The sequence below is a fragment of the Melanostigma gelatinosum genome (genome assembly GCF_949748355.1).
Source record: "Melanostigma gelatinosum genome assembly, chromosome: 13".
Classification (NCBI taxonomy): Eukaryota; Metazoa; Chordata; class Actinopteri; order Perciformes; family Zoarcidae; genus Melanostigma; species Melanostigma gelatinosum.
Genome location: NC_136646.1, coordinates 13,095,350 through 13,114,776, shown reverse-complemented (window position 1 = coordinate 13,114,776; position 19,427 = coordinate 13,095,350). Strand labels below are relative to the sequence as shown.

Sequence of the window (19,427 nt, the reverse complement as noted above, 5' to 3'; positions counted from 1 at the left end):
AAGTCTGTTTACTAATTTATTTGCATCATTCGTGTTGTGATCGCTAGCGTTAGCTTCCCACCTTTTTGAATCACTTGATTTCCACAAAGTAGACATTTTACACATCACGCAGCCCTAACTGACCCACACGTAACCCATGTCAACACATAACATCTAGCGTAGCTGTAGACATTTTTACACAGAAAAGGTCCAGGATTATAAGAATCCATATTGGATCATTCAAATAAAAAACAGATTCATTTTAAATTCATCCCTAAGGAATTATTAGGTGTACATATGTACCAATTAGGTGTTGCGTACCATTTCTTTCTTGCGTACTGACTGCAAAAAGTGTATACTCTGAAAATGAGCATACTGGATGGACTTGGCACAAATAAAAAAGGCAAAAGGAGGGAGGTCTACAGGCAAATAGATGTGTTTGGAGGGGTGGTGTGTCCACTAGAGGGCGAACTCTGACACAATTCTCCAAAGCCACACACCTGACCTCCTCCTCCTCTTTTGTATGATGACAACACAACCAGCTGGGGCAGGTGAATAAATGGAGTTATAAAGTCCTTGTGCGTTCAAACACAGCAGCAACTGGGAACTCTGCTGGGATTCATATGTCCTGTGACAGGAGGACAGCTTGTCTCTTTGCAGCATAGACCCTCGAAACCTTTCACATATGCCGGCTAAATCAAGACACAATCTGGTCTGCGGAGCAATGGGGGGGATGTTTGATGGGTAATATATCTCGTCACTGCTATTGTGCATGAGAGAGTCTTAAAACAAGCATTTGAGTTGTACAATTTCTAAAATGCGTCTTTATCACAGTTTTTTTTTGAATATTTGTAATATGTACAAGCTGCTTACATGGAGACCGAAAACGGCGTCAGCATCCTGTTTTGAAAATGAGTGCCTCTCGCAAATTGCGGTTACATTTCCAGGAACTCTTGCACGTAATGCATGGGTTGCAAGTAAACGTGTTCAAAGTAACGCAAGAGCAAATGATCTCATGTTGCAGATAGCAGGTTGAATGTTGCAAGTTTAGGGAAAAGGAGCATAAGGGGCATTGCAGATTATGGCTGGCACCTTAATCTCTGGGACAATAATTGTACAAGCGGGTTTTAATTGATTAACAGATTTAATATGAGCTGTTGCTTGCTGCATGCCAATTTAGAGGCTCAATCGTCCACATTTTAGAGTAGAGCCTGCAAGATTCCACTACACATTCAATTCATGAAATATGCAAAGCCAGAGATAGAAAGAAAAAACACGAAAGGTATTTTTGCAGACATATCTGAGGCATTTGAGTTAACCATCATATTCTTCTTCAGAAGCTTTCACATCTCTGAATAAGAAACAATGCACGGCTCAGACTCACAGATAGACAGCAGTTGGTATCGTATAATGGAGCCAACAGACCCTTCACTAAGCCCCGCCCCCTGCTGCTCCTCCATCAAGCTGTCAGAGCTACCATTGAGCCCACACGGTCACTTACTGCACTCCCAAAACCAGGGAGAAGCAGACATAAGGGTCTATGATATGCATTTAAAGGATAAATCCAGGATGTCAAACTGATTCAGCAGTGAAAACCGGTAGAAAATAAAAATAAAGAACCACTAAAAGTGAACCAATATATCAGCTGGCAATCGAGACAGGACCCTGGTCGGAGCTGGCCAATGCTACACTATGATTGGCCAGTCTGCATTCAAGGCGGGGCTTAGCAAAGGGTAAATTCGCCTTTTGTCCCTCCATACTATGGTCGCATTGTAAGACAAAGCTCAATCCTTGGGCCCTTACAGTCTTACAGATACTGTGTATACATTAATGACCTTCTCAACGTCTCAGAGAAACTGTCTGAAGTTTGATTTACAGACGACACAAGTGTTTTCTATTCGCATGAATATCCCGACACCATCAAGGTGTTAAATAAAGAAATTTGTAAGCTTGGTTTGCGTACAACTACCGACACGTAAAACTTTTTTAACTCCTTGTATAAAAAAAAGTAATGCACACCATCCCCATGAGTAATTTGCGTACTACTATTCTGCTTGATGTGTCCTTATCTTGGAAACCTCATATCAGGGCCATAACCACAAAGTGGCCAATTAGCATACTAGACAAATCACGTCCCTTGATCAACACTGAGGTAGCTCTTATTCTGTTATTTAATGGTTTGTCTGTGTGCCAACTACCCAATCACACCAAACACGAGCCCGTATACCATTTTCAGAAACGAGCACCAAGAATAAGTTGTTTTGTACGTCGTACATTTTCTGCTTATCTTTCCTGTCTTATGAAAACTCTTACACCTATCACATGAGTGAATGTGTGTGTGTGTGTGTGTGTGTGTGTGTGTGTGTGTGTGTGTGTGTGTGTGTGTGTGTGTGTGTGTGTGTGTGTGTGTGTGTGTGTGTGTGTGTGTGGGTGAGCCTGCACTTGCGTAGGTGTGTTCTAGACTGTAAATCCTACACAGGAATCTGCTTTGGGTTGTTCAAGGGAGAGACTAAAAAAGGCTACATGTACAAAAACCTATAAGGTGCATGTGTGTGTAGTATGATAAAGCACAAAGAGCAGCTGTCACTCAGGAGGTAGAGTCTAACAGCTTCTAATCGGAAGATCGGCGGTTCAATCCCCAGCTTCTCTGCACGTGGAAGCATCTTCGGGCAAGATACTGAACCCCCAATTGCTGCTGAAAGCTGCGACATGGTTGTGCGAGTGTGTGTGTGAATGATTGGATTACATCCCGACGAGAAGTCGGCACCTTGTATGGCAGCCTCTACCATTATTGTTTACTGTACGAATGGGTGAATGTTGACATGTGTGAAGCGCTTTTGAGTGGTTGGAAGAAAGGTGCTGTACAAATACAATTTATAAGATGGCAAATATTTAAAACTTGAAGTATAAATCTTGTTTTTTTCCCCCACATACTCAACAGCATACATGGTATTTCTACATGCTACCTATTGCACGCAGCATGTAGCAGACAGTCTCTGACAGAAGACGTGTTTTTGTTGAACTCAACACACAAACCAGCACTGCACAAACATGTAGGCTGCACCCACACACACCCACACACACACACACACACCCACACTAACACAAAACCCCATCTCAACATCCTCTCCTTCGTCGCTCCATCCCACTGTGCCTGCACACAGAGGGAGATTCAGTGGCCCGGTTGCCATGGAAACCAGGCCGAGTGTACCAGCCAGCTCTACCGTTGGCTGATTGTGGCTCTCGTGTATTTCTGTGTGTGTGTGTGTGTGTGTGTGTGTGGTGAATGAGCCCGTTCTTGCGTTGGTGTGTGTGAGACTGTAAAGCCTATACAGGGCTCTGCTTTGCGTTGTTCAAGGGGGAGACTAAAAAAGGCTGTATGACCAAAACCTATAGAGCGCTTGTGTGCTTCTTTTTGTCTGATTGAAGCCAGTTTAAAAAAAAAATCTTAACATGGTTTGAGAAATTGTGTTCACATAACACTTCTAAATCAATTTTTGGTTCGTGTGCAGCATTTCAACTGTTTAAAATGCCAGCTCCTTCCACTGCTGCGCCTCGACGAGGGAAATGCTGCGCAACAGCACGAGACAGGAGAGGACACCTATCCGAGGACGCAGGTAATGAGTTCCTTATACAGTGCGAGTGATTATGAATCCCGCCTAACCTGCAGGCCCCCAGTTCACGTGGTCCTTCAGCAAAAGAGACTTCGCAGAGTTAATGAAGGCAGTGGGAAGGGTGATGCGTGTAGGCGAGGATGCAGCCGACCTTTAGAAACCACAGGAGAGTTCAACTCCGTGTTCACCAACAGCGGGCGGATTTTCTTTTTTTTGTCTAAAGCAAACACGTGCCGAAAAGGTAAATGTCATTCAGCAAAGGGGCAAATCATTTCCTCTCCCAAATGAAGAGTTCAGACAGAGGGACTCATTTACCTGCCGCACAGCGTGGCTTTGAGAAATGTCACGTCCACACCGGACTGCGGCGCGGGGTCGCGGGCGTGCGATGCTTTAACCCCTGCTACCGAAACTCCCAGAGAAGAGGAAGTGTTCCGGTCTGACCAAGAGAGGCTTCTTGACCCTTTGTTAGCCAAAAAAAAACGACGGTGGACAACTGACTACGAGGACTTTATAGCTCTTTCTGACAGAGCCAATGGGATGCATCTACACCGACAGACCAGGGGGGAGGCAGGGTCAGGGGGTAGTAGTGTGGAGTCTTAGACCTGGGGACTAATGATTACCATCAGAGTCTCTGGAGGAATCTCTGCTGCACGTCTCTCAGCTCCAACTCTGTGACAATAAAGCAAGCCGTGTAGCTGTAGTCACAGGGGTTTTACTGTTGTTACCAGGGATGCTATTAAAGCCATTTAAGTGTGTGAGCTACAGTACAATATGTGGGCTGCCTGTGACAAACACACAGGTGAAGAGAGAGAAAGATACGCCTTTCAAGAAAAGAAGTTTTACTCTTATCAAAAGGTGCAGAAAGTTAATTTTTTTTAAAGATAATACGTATTTGTTAAGCCTCCTGTGAGCTTCTGACTGCATTACACTCAGAACATGAACCTCATATCGTCACTGGCTCATGGAATTTTTGCGAGATAAATGAATCAATTATCAATGTGATTACTTTTATGTTTGACCTACTAACCGATCAATTATCTAATCGTTTCAACTGATGTAAAAGTTGGATTTGAGAGAGGAATTAAAAGTCATAATTAATGATTGAACTACTAAGTCTATTTGGAGCCGCTTCCTCCCCAGCATTGAAAGACCTCACTTTGACTCCATTAAACCTTCTTATGACTCTTCATTAAATAAAATGAAGCCGCGCCTCAGTCGAGCACCTGGATTAGTGGTCTGGAGGAAGGATTAAGTGTGAAATGTTACCTGTCGGACAAAGCTGTTGGAGGTGGTGTCAGAGGAGGTGCTTCCATCTGAGCGCTTGAATCGGCTCTTCCTCTTGCCGTACTTTCCCTGCAAATGAAGAGGTTGGGGGGCAAGGGAGAGGAGAAGTTGAAAAGAAAGAGAAAAAACACAAAAAGTTGAATTGAGTTGCTCCATAATAACTTAAACCTCGTTGACAGCAGTCAACATTCGGCATAGCATTTGTAAAAGCTTCTGAATATGATCAGGCAGTCGGATGGAACCAGAGATCCAGCAGCACGAGTCCCAGACTGAGGAGGAAGTCGGCCAAACGTGTCCATGAGCAGCCTTCATTACTGGTCGTCATCGTGTTCTGATGCAAACTGGGACCTTTGTAATCTGATTGGCAGACCCCGAGCAAATGGCCTATCTGGGTTGGGCAGAGGCCACACATCGCATTATGAGACCGCCCTGGTTATACATTGCCATGGTTATACACAATGCCGACTAATCACATTTGCAGGAGGCTCATCAGGATGCTGACTGCGCTGTTCTTTCAGCATTCAAAAAAAGAAGAGAAACTGCTGAGACAAAGCTTAGAAATAAAGATCCAACATTAACATACAGAGCGTGGCCCTGCAATAGTCTGGGCCCTGTGACAATCTGGCGACCTGTCCAGGGTGTACTTCGCACAATGCTGGGACCGGTTTGTCCACGACTGTTCACACACACACACACACACACACACACACACACACACACACACACACACACACACACACACACACACACACACACACACACACACACACACACACACACACACACACACACACACACACACTTGCATTTGGTAAACCAACCAACCCCCAATACTCTAACCTGCACACACATCCTGTCCACCTTTGTCAACATTGAATATTACCGAGCAGCTGCTTCAAACCTTGTCCACGCGTGTCCGTGTTGTTCTCGGATCAACAGGAAAGATCCAGTGACGGGTTAACATCTCGCCAACAGTCATCCCTCCTCGCCGAAGTATTTCGTCATCTCTTTCACATCATGTACGACAGGACGGACCGAGGCCCTGAGATGACCGAGGCCGCCCCGCCTGCCTTTAAACAAGCGTTACCGATCACAGATTTTAAAAAAACTACTGCTGGCCGAGAGGTTTCTAGTGGTAACAGATAAAAAGAAAAATCTGTTTTGAGCTCAGGAGTTTGTATGAATATATTTTAAACCTCCTGGAGCGCAAAAAAATAAAAACATCTAGCCCGGCTAAGATCGGACCACGTGTGAACCAGACCTCCTCCAGGTGTCGACGGGCCAATCACATTCTGATTGCCATCCATTCTGCACTCGCATTAACATGTGTTTCACCTCATCCAGATAGGACATCCATACAAATCTCTGGTGCGCATGTCTTACTCATCATCCTAATTGCTAAGATCTGAGGGAGAAACATGACCTCGCAAATCAAACAGGTTGTAAACAGGCAGGCTGCACCAAACAGCTGCGAAGGTAACAGGAAAGACTATGAGCCGGAACAAGCAGGCAGCCATGAAACAAGCAACAAAAATCATTGCAGACTCTCAACATCCTCTATTTCCCTCTGCCATCAGGAAGAAGACTCCGTGTGCCAAAGTGTAAAAGCAGCCGCTTGGAGCTATCGTTAGTTCAAGCCTCCATCAAGATGCTTAACTCCAATAAATCTTGTGCAATAAATACACAGGCACTGAAGCACTTTACTCTGCCGTGATGTAAAATGTCTGTTACCGTATGTTTTAGGATGATTTACAACTGATTTTGGACCTGTCCCCTATCCATCTATTCTATCTGAACAAATTCTTAGTTCAGTTATATGGTCTGAACCACATTCATAAGAGCTAAACAAAGACGAAAAATTAAGGAATTTAGCTCCAAGTTGAACCAGTAAGTAACTCTGCGAAGCCTGAATGTCGACAATAGACAGTTTAAGTCATCTATTGTATGTTCACCTTCCTTTTCATTTGCTAATAAGTGACTTAGATAACATGATCAGACGATGTTTGCCCTGCTCGAGCTGTTGCTGTGCCACCAGGTATCTCAGCAGTTAGACCGGCAAATAAAATGGTGTCATAAATGATGAGAGACCACAGCAAAATTACTAAAATAAGACCTATGCTGTTACAGAATTCTGGTTTTCTTATAGGATGTTCAGGTGATAGTGGCGGCGGCAAACGTATACTCTGCTGTTCACAAGTTCACAATTACATTCAACATCATTTGTGTGTGTGTGTGTGTGTGTGTGTGTACGAGCTTTTAGCGGTCTCTACCATCGGAGCCATGATGGGGCGAGTTCCTGTCAGCAAAGGGCAGAGAAATGCCAGAGGAAGTAGGGAGGGAAGGCTTCCTGTTGGTAAAGATCCTCCCTGATTAAGTGTATAATTAAAATGGATGTTGTGTGTGTGTGCGTGTGTGTGTGTGTGTGTGTGAGTGAGTGTGTGAGCAGGGGGCTCTAAACTAGAAAGCAGGGAGCGTGATGGGGTGCACGATACAACGACTGTAAGATGTAAACCACATCACATTTGGATCAGTTCTTCAGTCTTCTTCAGGATATTATAAATGCGGTTCCCTGCTTGTCTCTCCACGGCAGAGTTATAAATACATATAGCAGGTCTGCATGAACTTTATATCTAATTGATCAGAGGTGTCACACACACACCGTTCCCCGCTGCCTGGCACAAGGAAGGGGGGGGGGGGGGGTCCATCTGTTTCTCACCACAGCAGATAAAAATATGATTTCTAAAAACAGATAGGAGGAGGTGAGATGGTGAGAGCAGGATGGAGATGGTGGGACATTCAAAGTGGATGCAGAGGGAATCTGGAGAGCTGGGCAGGAAGAGAGAGAAGCTGGGAGGAGTGGGAGTAAAAAGGAGAGAGCAGGATTTGGCATTGTTTGAAGCATTGGTTGTCTATGACAGGGTGTTTCTTTTCTTTTTTCATTCTCCAGAGAGACAATGACTGAGCTCAGTGTGGGTGTGTTGTTCTTTTTTTCATCCATTTTAACTGTTATGACTAAACATGCCCACAACATGATGCCACTTCCTAACAGCCACAGCCTATTTGTAGCTGGAAAAATAGTGTCACCAACGAAAGTTTATGGATCAAATTGTACATAAAGGAGGAGGGGGGGGGGGGAATTTAATTTTTGAGGGTGGATTAGGGCGTGAAAGAATATATTTCCTCCAGATTGAAGAACAGATGTGATGTCAGATGCAAGACTCAAAAAACAAAAACCCATGAATTACTTTCATGTCAGGTTTGAAAACTTTGCCTCATATTTTTTTTGTGAATCGTGTAAATTTAAATAAAATCATCTCTCCTCCAGCTAGAAACGTCAACATTTAGTGTATCATCTACTTGGTTCATTAATGATTAATTAAACAAAGGCGTGGTTCTCGTAAGGACCCAATGATCGACAGCAAATAAAAATACAAGCGTTACATCATATCCTCGCATACGGTTACACATATGGAGACTTATTAATACCAACACCACATGAGGCTGAGGGCGGAATTATGAAATCTAAAGAACATGAAAACTACAACCTATCATCCATTTTTGATTCCTCTTCAAGAGGAGGAAGAAATCAGATACGATCCAGGCTTGAATCAGTGCAGCGTTCACCAGCATTTTAGGCTCACGAAGGCAAATGAGGCGACTTAATTGATGCTGAACAACCTGTTAATCCTCCAGGAGCGAAACAGCTCCACCGTCATCGCATCCACTATGAATGCCCGATAGTTCACGCGCAGTCTTTCCATTGGACCGTGATGATTTCCCTGCGTTTCTGCTCCATTGCCTCTTACCTGTGTTTGTGGATGATGGTCGAACATGTCCATTTGGATCTCCTGGGTTGAGGTCGAAGGCGTCCTGGACATACTACTTTTCTGTACCATTGATTTAACTTTTTAAAATCTATTTTCAGTTTAGAGTGTTTATGAAGGTGTCGACAGACTCATCTTCTTTTTTTTCTTCTGTTTTTTTTCAGGAGGGTGAAGCCGCTGATGTGTCTGAGCTGGCTGGTCAAATAATGGCAACAGCTGCCTCCTTCCAGCCTATAGCGTTACACACTGGCGCACCAGGCTTACACACCAGAGTCAAGTCAACGACAATGACGCACCGACATATCCGGTTAGTGTTTCCAAAATAAAACATTTGGCAGAGTAAACTAAATAGTAGGGAGGGTGTGATTTTACACTATATGGAAGACGGAATCAATCGATTTTCTTAAAACAACCATCAGGAAACATAAGCCTACTTGTGTTTATCAGATGGACTGTGGCCTCTATAGACTTTATGAATATCTCAGTCAGTATAGTTTTTTCCTTTTGCACACTACACATTTGAATAGAAGCTGCAACAGTGGAAATGTAGGAGCCAATCAGCCTCAGTCACACACATGACATCACAAAAACAGTTGTTAGAAGGCAGCGAGGCCTAACATCGATACATAATATAATGTTCCGAACATTAACGTACACGTTAATACACATAAATCACAATTGTATATCGCCATTGCCACTGCGTATGTAACTATCCCGTTAGTCTGCAGCTTACCAAATAGGAAGGAAGGAAACACACTTGAGTTCTATTACTGATAACCACTCAAATGCAACACACGTTTCCCTTCATGACACTGTTTTTTACAATGATCATAAGGCATCGGCCAAATTAAAGTTGACATTCGAATGTCAACTTTAATTTGGCCGAAGCCTTATGATTGTTCACAAGTTCATTATTGCGAAATCAACGAAAGTATTATAGTAGTAATATCAAAAGCCAAAGTAATCCTAGCCTAACAGGTTACAACTGAGGTCTTCGAACACCTGCGCTTTCATTTTGAAGGCGGGTTTCTCGTCTCACCGGTACGCTTCTGTCGCGCTCTGTCTGTCTTGACGTCGTTTCTCTCTCTCGTGTTGCGCTCGACAGACTCCAGCTGGGAGCCGAGGTCCACGCCCCACTGAGCAGACCCCACCTTCGCTCATCGATTGATGAAAGAACAACAGAGCCGCGGTGGTGATGGAGGCGGCGAGCTGATGTGGCCTTAAAACTCCAGGGACCAGGTCCAGGGACCCTGTTCTATAACTGATATATAATGTTGACCCATGGGTGGGGCCACGAAACAGGAATTATAGATATGTACAGTGTAAGCCCTGGGTGTGCCCCAGATGTTCAAGCATGGCTCTGGTGGAGTAAGAGAGCAAAAATAAATGTTCCATCTGGGATTATATTAACAGAATTATGTTCACTTCAAAAGTTAAATGTGGATTAAATCAGGAAGGCTCTGTGCAACTATAGCAACAACAACACAACTTCTAACTTCTTAAATATAAAAATAGTAAAAAATATTTAAAAAACTTTGTGCGGATCTAGAAAATAAACAAACAAACAAAAATAAATTCAAATTCAAACCTGCTATCACACTCACATTTATTGACAGGTCCTTCATGAGTAACAGCTGTAAACACAATGACATTCAGTTTCCGGTGCTGAGGCGAATTTGCGTGTGCTCACTGCGGAAGGATGCTGATGAGAGCGTGGAGGACTCAACCCAACAACAGTATTCAGATCAAAGTTACAACACCACACTGTAGAAATACTCCACTACAAGTAAAGGCCCTGTATCCAAAATGTATCTTTAGTAAAAGTACAATGTAAAGTATCAAGAGTAAAAGTGCTCCTGATGCAGAATGGCTACTGATTTGGATCATTATGGAAATGTAAATGGTAGCCTTCTTGAATGTTTGTCAAGGTGGAGTTAATTTGAACTACTTCTTTTGGTATTTTAATCATAACAATGGACCATGTTTTATAAACTGATTACCTGTACTTATTTTGTATGTAAACTCTTATTTTGAAAATGATCTGAACTATAGCTAACTGTATGCGATGTGAAAATACAATATCCTAAGACATTACTTAGTGCTGCTTTTGAGGTTTCAGATAGTCCTACTTGATGACTTTTTGTTAGTTTAGATTCATTTTCAGATGTTTTTTGTGAGGAGCCTATATATCATGAAATGTATATCAGAAATATGCAGATTCAGCCCTTAAATCGCTATATATACAATAATAACTACTCGTATTTCTTCTCAGTGTAGCAATGAATGATTTAAGTTAAAGTGCTGATGCTCACTATTGCTCAACTTTTGAATCACTTTGTTCACTGTCTGTGAAAACGATAAATACTGAGGTCACACAGCATAGGAGTTGTCATATTAATTGATTTGGTAAACCTGAATAAACAAGAGAAAGATTCCTCCACCACACAGCAATAACCCTGACCTGGGAGGAGAATTATCTCCATACCTGCTACAGTCTGTGACAAACTCCTTCTGTCACATTGGGATCAGAGCTGATGGCGTTGAATTAAACGCCCACAAGATCATCCTCTGTGGCTCATACTTACTTCAAAGAAATTAAATTAAAAAAAAAGAAGAGAAACAGAATCATGGTGTACTTTTTTAAATGATGCTAGAGTCTCTGTGACTCTCCTGCAGCAGCTGGTCGACATCTTCCCCCACAAAATGTGCAGCGGGAGGACAGAGTTTCAGTTTGTCCTCAGCTGCTCTCTTGTTTTTCATCTTCTGTCTTGTTGCTCAAGGTGACAGTGGTCTTTGGCATTTTGCCGATACTTTTTTGTTGTAACTTCTTGCAGTGACGACAGCAGGAGAATAAACTTGAGTTTCTGAATATGAATGAGAGCAAGAAATACAAGGGTCAAGACTATAATAGATATTCCTCAATATCGTATTCATTGTCACCTCTGTGTTGTATGTTTTTGTCTCAGGTGGGCATTATGTGATGAGTGACGTCTACTTCATGAACAACACTTGTGAAGGACCGCAGTAGAGGTACACCATCATGAACGCCCTGATGAGTTCAGCATTAAAGGACCCTACAAATGTGATTGCAGTTTCCATCTGACCCCGCTAGAATGCCGTCCTGCTTGTCATTGGAGGACTGAGTGGCTCAAAGTCACTGGTAAGGAGGGACCTCAGGCTTAGTGCTGCTTTCAGCGACTTTGATGCCATTTACTGTATCTTGAGTGAATAAGTTGAAGAAAATAAATACATTTTGACCGACAAAACTTACGTTTATAGTATAATTCATTAACTGGCTTACAGTTGTTGTTAATTCATAAAGAAAAATATGAAAAGTATATGAAAGTAATACAAGTGAACACTAAATGTTTTTTTATGAAGTGCTTAAAGATGAAAATGTGTCATAGTGAACATCTTCAAAGATATTGGGCCACATGCACAACTTGCACAGCGCACCTCTGTGCACTCATTCATTAATACGACTCATTGGAATGAGGTTTGGGGCACTAGACCTGGACAGTGCTAATCAGCTGTTGCATTGCAAACAAGAAACACGAGAAATCTGTTGAGGAGGGTCTTTTTTTTGTTGCAAAAACTTAGAACGTGATGCTGTTTGTACCTGAGGGGACACTGCAGTTTCTCCATCATATGGAACGTGTTTCCATGCATACTTAGTAAAAATCCTGTTTGTGTGTTGCACATGTAAACATCGTGTCATTGTTTTGAGAAACCTGAATATTCTTGCCGGAGTGATCGGAAAGAAACTAGGATGCTTTGAGATGTAAACCCCCTTCTTCAGGTTTCTGATCATTCTTTGTTGGTACAGAAACAAGTGGCGGAGATGTTTAGGAATAAAGACGTCGATTGTCAGAAACCTTGAAACCTTGAAAAAAAAGGATGATGATATTTAGAAAAGTACAGTTTAGGACCACGAAAGGCATGCCACTCCAGACATATTAGTGACCCTCCTCCTCAGTAGACAGTGTAGTATGTAGTCCAGCACCCTGCAGGTCTACACATTAGTGTGCAGAGAGGAGAGCAGTGTCTGTTGAAGCTGTGGTAGGAGGTGATATCCGGTACTTTGGGTTGTACTCTCCCTGGAGATGATGATTTCAGCTGGTATTTCTGAGGTAACTTGAGGTTAGGAAGTCACACAAGTGCTCCTTGTGCACCCACACTGTGAGCGTGCAGCGTTGCGATGGTGACGGACTTCTGCTGGAAAGCCAAGAATGCAACAGTGCCCTGGTAACCCTAATAATGCACCAGTGGGCTATTTTTAATAAGTAGCCACTCATTTTACTTCGTTTTTTAAAAGTGTAACTACAACCCCCGGTCGGAGCCTCACTCCATCCACTGCAACATTTTGAAAAACGTAAAAAAAAGTGGGCAACAGGCCGAGGAGAGGATGGGGGGGAGGGGGAATGAGCTGCTCAGTGACGTCTGATTAGAGGTTTTAATATAAAGTCCATGACATAGACGAGTCCCGACCGGTCGACTCTATGTCAGCATTGGCCGTGAATTGTTCAGGGCTGATTTAAAACATTAAATGACCACTTTCAACATATGGAATGCTGGTTTTTAAACATTTGGTAAGAAATGTTAATTTTCTCGACACCTACATTGACTTGTTTCATCCCAGTACAGTCAAATAATTTAGTTTAAAGCTTAAAAAACATGATGTAAGTGTGCAGAAGCCACTTCAAAGCTTCAAATTACATTTTTCTAATCTGTTCATATACGTTAAGACGTTTATTTGTTATTTTTTGACTTTCCTGAAGCTTCATATTGAAGCTGCATATTTTAGACATCAAGTTGTTGCTAAACTTAATGCTGTTTGTTTTGAACGGTTCCTTATCTATTATGGGTGTCTTTCACACCCTTAAAAGGCTGAATATCACAGTGCATCACTTAAATTTGCATGGTATGAAAATACTTTGGCTTTGTGCAATATTTCCGGAACTCAAACTTTTCTTCTGTCTTGTCTCCATTTCATTGTTCGGGATAGCAGCATGTTGTTATGATGGAAGTACCAGTGTCACTACTTCTGACGAGTGAAGAGAGAACATACATAAATAATTTAAATGACAAACAGCCAGAAGACAAACCACAAATACATTTGGCATCAATGGCCATTATTTGACATACATTTTGTATTTTATGATGGTCTGGAAGGAATTTAGCACTCATAGGTCAGGCTGGTCTCATCGGTTCTATGTGATGCAGAATATATGTCACTCAAACAATCCTTTTTGGGAATAATAGAAAAGTGGCAGCTATATTTAACCAGGCTACTGATTTAAGAAAGCAAACACACACAATTACACTTTAATAATACCCTCTATTGGTATTATTTAATGAGTTTTATGATAGTTTCTTAGGAAGCTGAATTGAAGGCTTTACATCAAGGATTACACATAAAAACTGGTAAAATGAGACGTTTCACAATATAATTTGAAATATTGGTCATCAGTGTTTAAGTGAAATATATTAAACATAATGTAAATATTCTTGAAAACGTACATAATCATAAACATAACACTTTTTGATTGGAGTCTGATATAAGTGGCGTTCCTGGTCTCAACACTGCCCCCGTGTGTTGAAAAATTAGAATGCACCCAACGTTTCCTCACCCACAATGCATTGTAGAAACACTGGTAAGTACCATTATCTTACCAGGGAGGAACAGCTATTTACACTTTTAAAATAAACTCAAGATTGCGTGTGTGTATATCATTTTCTATCGGTTTTAGTTTTACACAGACACAAATATAAGCACTTCGAAATATGAGTGGTATTAATAATGTTTAGTATGGTCTGAGCTGACACCGAGCTGTTTCGTGTTTAGAGATGGACTCTCCTCTATAATGGTACGTTCCAGTCCGGCTCTCAAGCCGTCCTTTCCCCACTGAAGTAGCAGCCATGAGGTAGGACCACTGTCGATGGCATAATATAAGTCATCATTTAACCGTTATAATGCACACATTTTAACCCCATATCTCTTCAATGAACCACGTAAGTCTCTCCTTAACCGTTACATCAAGTTTAAACCTTATTCCAAAACACATGTTTACACGTGCCGCTGTGTAACACGGTTTAGCAGACGGAGAAGCCATGTTGTCTAGCCGGCAGGTTGGACCGTTAGCTGTGCGGCTAACGGTGGTTTAGCTTACTGACACATTGTAACAACACCATGACACGTGTCAGCCCTGTGGCACTACGTTTTAATCCATACATATAAGTAGAGGCTTGACGTTTTAACGGTGAGGTGTTTAACCTGGGCTGTGTGCGTCCTACAGCATGCTCAGGCTCCAGAAGAGGCTGGCCTCCAGCGTCCTGCGTTGCGGCAAGAAGAAGGTCTGGCTGGATCCCAACGAGACCAATGAGATCGCCAACGCTAACTCTCGTGAGTAACGTTCGAGCAGTGTCTTCATCATTTAGTGAGATATTGATATGACAACCCTGATTAGTTTTCTCTCAATGTGTGAATGTTTGTTTGACACAAGCTTGACACTTGAAGTGATGCTGAGAAACATGTCGACTGCTAAGTTTTAATGTCTGCCTTTGACTGTCTTGTTAGGCGGATGCATGCGTACCTGAACCTGGGGGTCTAATGAGAAACAAATTTGTTTCTCATTAGACCCCCAGGTTCAGGTACGCATGCATCCGCCTAACAAGACAGGTTGAAATTTAAGGAAGGAAATGAGGTCTTAAATGTAATCTTTTAGCAATGTTGCACGGTCTTGACAGCTGCGTTAATAGATGTTGCTTTCTGAAGTGTTTTGTAATGATGTCCACGTTGCATCCCTGTAGCTCACTTGTCTCCTTCTGTCTTCAGGTCAGCAGATCCGTAAACTGGTGAAGGATGGTCTTATCATTCGCAAACCTGTTACGGTCCACTCCCGCGCCCGCTGCCGCAAAAACACACTGGCACGTCGCAAGGGAAGACACACGGGAATCGGTGAGTTCAAACCGCCGCGGTTGCCTTTGAGGAAAGTTATCGTGTGAAGATGTTGCTGCTTAGATTAGAGTCTTGCTACCTGGATGATTAAGATCAACACTTGCAGGAGAGTTAACATGCTTTACGTATCCCTGTTCCCAGGTAAGAGGAAGGGTACAGCCAATGCTCGTATGCCAGAGAAGTTGTGCTGGATGCGCCGCATGAGAATCCTGCGTCGTCTGCTGCGTCGCTACAGGGAGGCCAAGAAGATCGACAGGCACATGTAGGTTCACGACATCTTCTCTGGTTGTTTCTGCTCTTATGCTTGTGGCATGTTTTTATGGACAATTTATTGAAATATTGGTTTTAGCTCAAATTTTCTGAAATTGCTTTTTCCACTTAAGCCTTGGTTTTTAATACAGCAGTTTTTCTGGTGATATTTGGCCACGTATACTACATTTATATTTTTAATACCGGTTATTCTACACTAATCAGACCTCCTGGAGGTGTTTTCAAATCATGATTTGAGCTCAGTGAAGGTTGCCATTACACACTGGCACACTTAACAGATCTGGTGCATCTGAATTGTAAGCACTTTGTGTAAAATGGTATTATTTCAATGCTTTTTTTCCCCCTCCGCTGTCTCTCAGGTACCACAGCCTCTACCTGAGGGCCAAGGGTAACGTGTTCAAGAATAAGCGCATCCTTATGGAACACATTCACAAGCTGAAGGCAGACAAGGCTCGCAAGAAGCTCCTGTCGTAAGTTTGGACCCATCTTAAGTTGTGTTTTGTTCGTGTTCAGAAAAGGGCAGTTTGAAATGTATTCATCCTGAGAAAGTGTTGGAGTCAGACACATCTGAAACGAGTGCACATGCATTGTGTTTGTCTGTCCTACAGTGATCAGGCCGAGGCCCGTCGCTCCAAGACAAAGGAGGCCCGCAAGCGCAGAGAGGAGCGTCTCCTGGTCAAGAAGGAGGAGTTCCTGAAGGCCTTGTCCGAGGAGGAGACGACCAAGAAGTAATCTGGTTCTGTCAATCCTGCCCGACGCTGCCGCTGGTCAAGTGCTGACAATAAAAGTGTACATAAAGACACTGACGGCCTTGTTTATCTTCTTTCCTCACGAAGTGAAAACCTGATTAGTGGTGAATAAAAAGTAGCTTGAAGGCCAACACCTCTAGTGATCATGAGGCAACTTCAGCTGCTAAACGTTCCACTTTGCTCACCATCTGGTCGATAACTGAAAGCGTCTGTCTGCTACTGCTGAAAACTCTCCGGGAGAGTTTATTTCTAGCCAAGTGTACATGGAGTTCAGATTGTTTTTATACACTACACTTAAAACATTAACTGACAAAACTATCCAACTATACTTCTACTCAGTCGGAAATATTCTTTTTACTCCACTATATTATTTGATACCTTGTTACTAGTTACTTAGCAGATTCAGGTTATTGATACACAATATAGTCAACAAATAAGTCAGAATGCATATAAAGTCAATTTACTTGAATAAACGTTTGAATGCAATATTTTATTGTAGTATTTCTACTTTTCCTTCAGTGATATGAGTATTTCTTCCACCTCTGCTCTGGATGAACTGAAACAGCCACTTAGCTGACGTCTGGTGGTTGAAAGGGGAAAAGAACAGCTGGTAGGTGGACCTTGAGTTGGGATTACAGACGACTATTTTCCAAGAGAAAGAAAATGATCGTGCTTAATCTATGGTAACATGTGGAAGTGAGTGCTGCTGTCAAAGCAGAAAAAAATGCCTTTGCCATTGCAAACTCAAAAGAAAGACATGAAAACAAACTTCTTTTAAGTCTGGGTTCTACTGTAGCACCTCGGTTAATTTAAGGCTTTGTAATTCCATCGAGCAATGCACAAACTCTTGGAACAAAGATCATGTTTGTGCAAATTAAATTTAGGACATCATTTTTCTTTAATTTGTAATATTAGATTCAGTTTGAACGCTGTCTTTGTATCATGGCCTCTGGTAACCTCTGATTTAAAGCCGATTCTGATTAATTTAATTTCCTGCTCTCTGAGGAATGAAAATCCCTTGTTAACCTCGTATCTGGACACTGTGATGACCTCCAGAGACTCCAAGCTCACATGTTTAAGATGATCAAACACATTGAGTCCTCTCTTTCACGTTCTTAACTGGAATCTGTCAATTATTTGGCGACATACCGGACACAAGGTGTAAATACAGTTAGTAATTTTAAAGGTTTGTTGCCATGTGGTTGCAGTTGGTATGAGATATCAGCCAAAGATATGAGTTGTGACATTGTTGAGTCAAATAACGAGTCAAATATCTGTTAATTCACGTTTTTAAGGTCCCTTTTCACAGCAATGGTGTCTTGATCTTAAAGTGGTAATCCCCAAAATCGAATATATTTCAACACCGATGTATTTTTGCTGCTGGTTCGTGCAGTCAAGAGGTATTCTTCTTTCTTTTTACCTTTAGCAAAGGTTAGCTGTTCACTGCTGAATATCTGCCAGTTATTGACACGTGCAATGCAGCTGAACTTGGTATCACTTGCAACCACAAAGAAAACTCTGAGACGCAGCAGCAGAAAATTACTTTTCACTTCCTGTGTTCAGTAAAACATTCTGAGGTTCTTTTAGATGTCCTGATGTAAACAGACACACAGAAAAAAACCCATAAACGTGTCAATTTACATATGTCTGTATATTACACACAATCAGCAATAATCCACTCCATTCAGGCTACTAAGGATTCATTTGTAACATGTTGAAATGGAGGGCTCTCTTGTCCATTACAGCCATGGCAGGATGTGTAAATTATGCATGTGCATAAGTGAGTGTATGTCTGAGTGTGGTCTACAGATTTGTACACAGTGTGTGTGTGTGTGTGTGTGTGTGTGTGTGCTGACACCTTTTGTCAGTTGTGTGTTTTGGTGTCATGAGTGCGTATGAGACATGCAGGCTGGTAGTACGGTAGTTCAAACAGGCATGAGGGCACCAGGCCTCATGCTAAGCAGCTCTGGAATGCACTAGCATCAGCTGTTCCTCGACCACATGACCCTCACTACTGCCCCCCTCCGGCCCGCCTCCTCCATCACACCTCCCCGTGAAGCCAGCCATTCACCAGTCGCAGCCATGGCAAGTGTTGAGGATGTAACTCGAGTGAACAGACTGAGATCGAGATTTTCAGGGCCATAGTATCTGTTTCTATCGTGCGAACAGGCGCAGGAATGCCCTGCTCGGAGTATTTGACCTACTTACATGTGACCTCACAACTCCGCAATATAAGCATACAAGTATAGAGCATATTATTTACATCATTTATTATTACACAAGTGAGGTGGAAGGGGACAATGTGAGGGCCCACAGCTGGAGAAAGCTAACAAAATCACTCCATCAGGTGACTCAGAGCTCCTGGAACCAGAGGCTTTTCAGCCAAGCCTCATCAGATGTGCTAATGAGATGAAAATAATGTTGAACATGAACAAGATTGCCATGGTTTGGATACATGATTCGCAGCTATGTTGTGGATGTTGTTTAAAATGGACAGACAAATATGTAGGGCACATACGTCAGTTAATAAGTGAAAAGATGACGTGCATTTACATTGATGCTATTGATTTACAAGTGGCTTTTATGCCGTTGTAGTTCCTCTTGGTACTGCCCTTTCGGTTCATCTTAAGAAAGATGTATTTTGGTTGACCCCTCTTGTTTTGGGATAAAAAGGCGAGACTTAAAGTGCACAAAGCTGGTCACCTTATAATCCATTTGCAGACCTTGAGGTATTTTTATTCCTCAGCCT

The 19,427-nt window shown here is 42.4% G+C and overlaps 1 protein-coding gene across 1 annotated transcript; it reads left to right on the top strand.

The window, feature by feature from the left end:
- The first annotated feature begins 14,580 nt into the window (after nucleotides 1–14,580).
- Nucleotides 14,581–16,735, top strand: rpl19 (ribosomal protein L19). Its single transcript, XM_079281201.1, has 6 exons — nucleotides 14,581–14,625; nucleotides 14,998–15,104; nucleotides 15,537–15,659; nucleotides 15,801–15,921; nucleotides 16,289–16,399; nucleotides 16,538–16,735. The coding sequence occupies exons 1-6, from the start codon at nucleotides 14,621–14,623 to the stop codon at nucleotides 16,659–16,661; spliced, it is 591 nt and encodes a 196-aa protein (XP_079137327.1). The 5' UTR covers nucleotides 14,581–14,620; the 3' UTR covers nucleotides 16,662–16,735.
- Nucleotides 16,736–19,427: the final 2,692 nt, after the last annotated feature.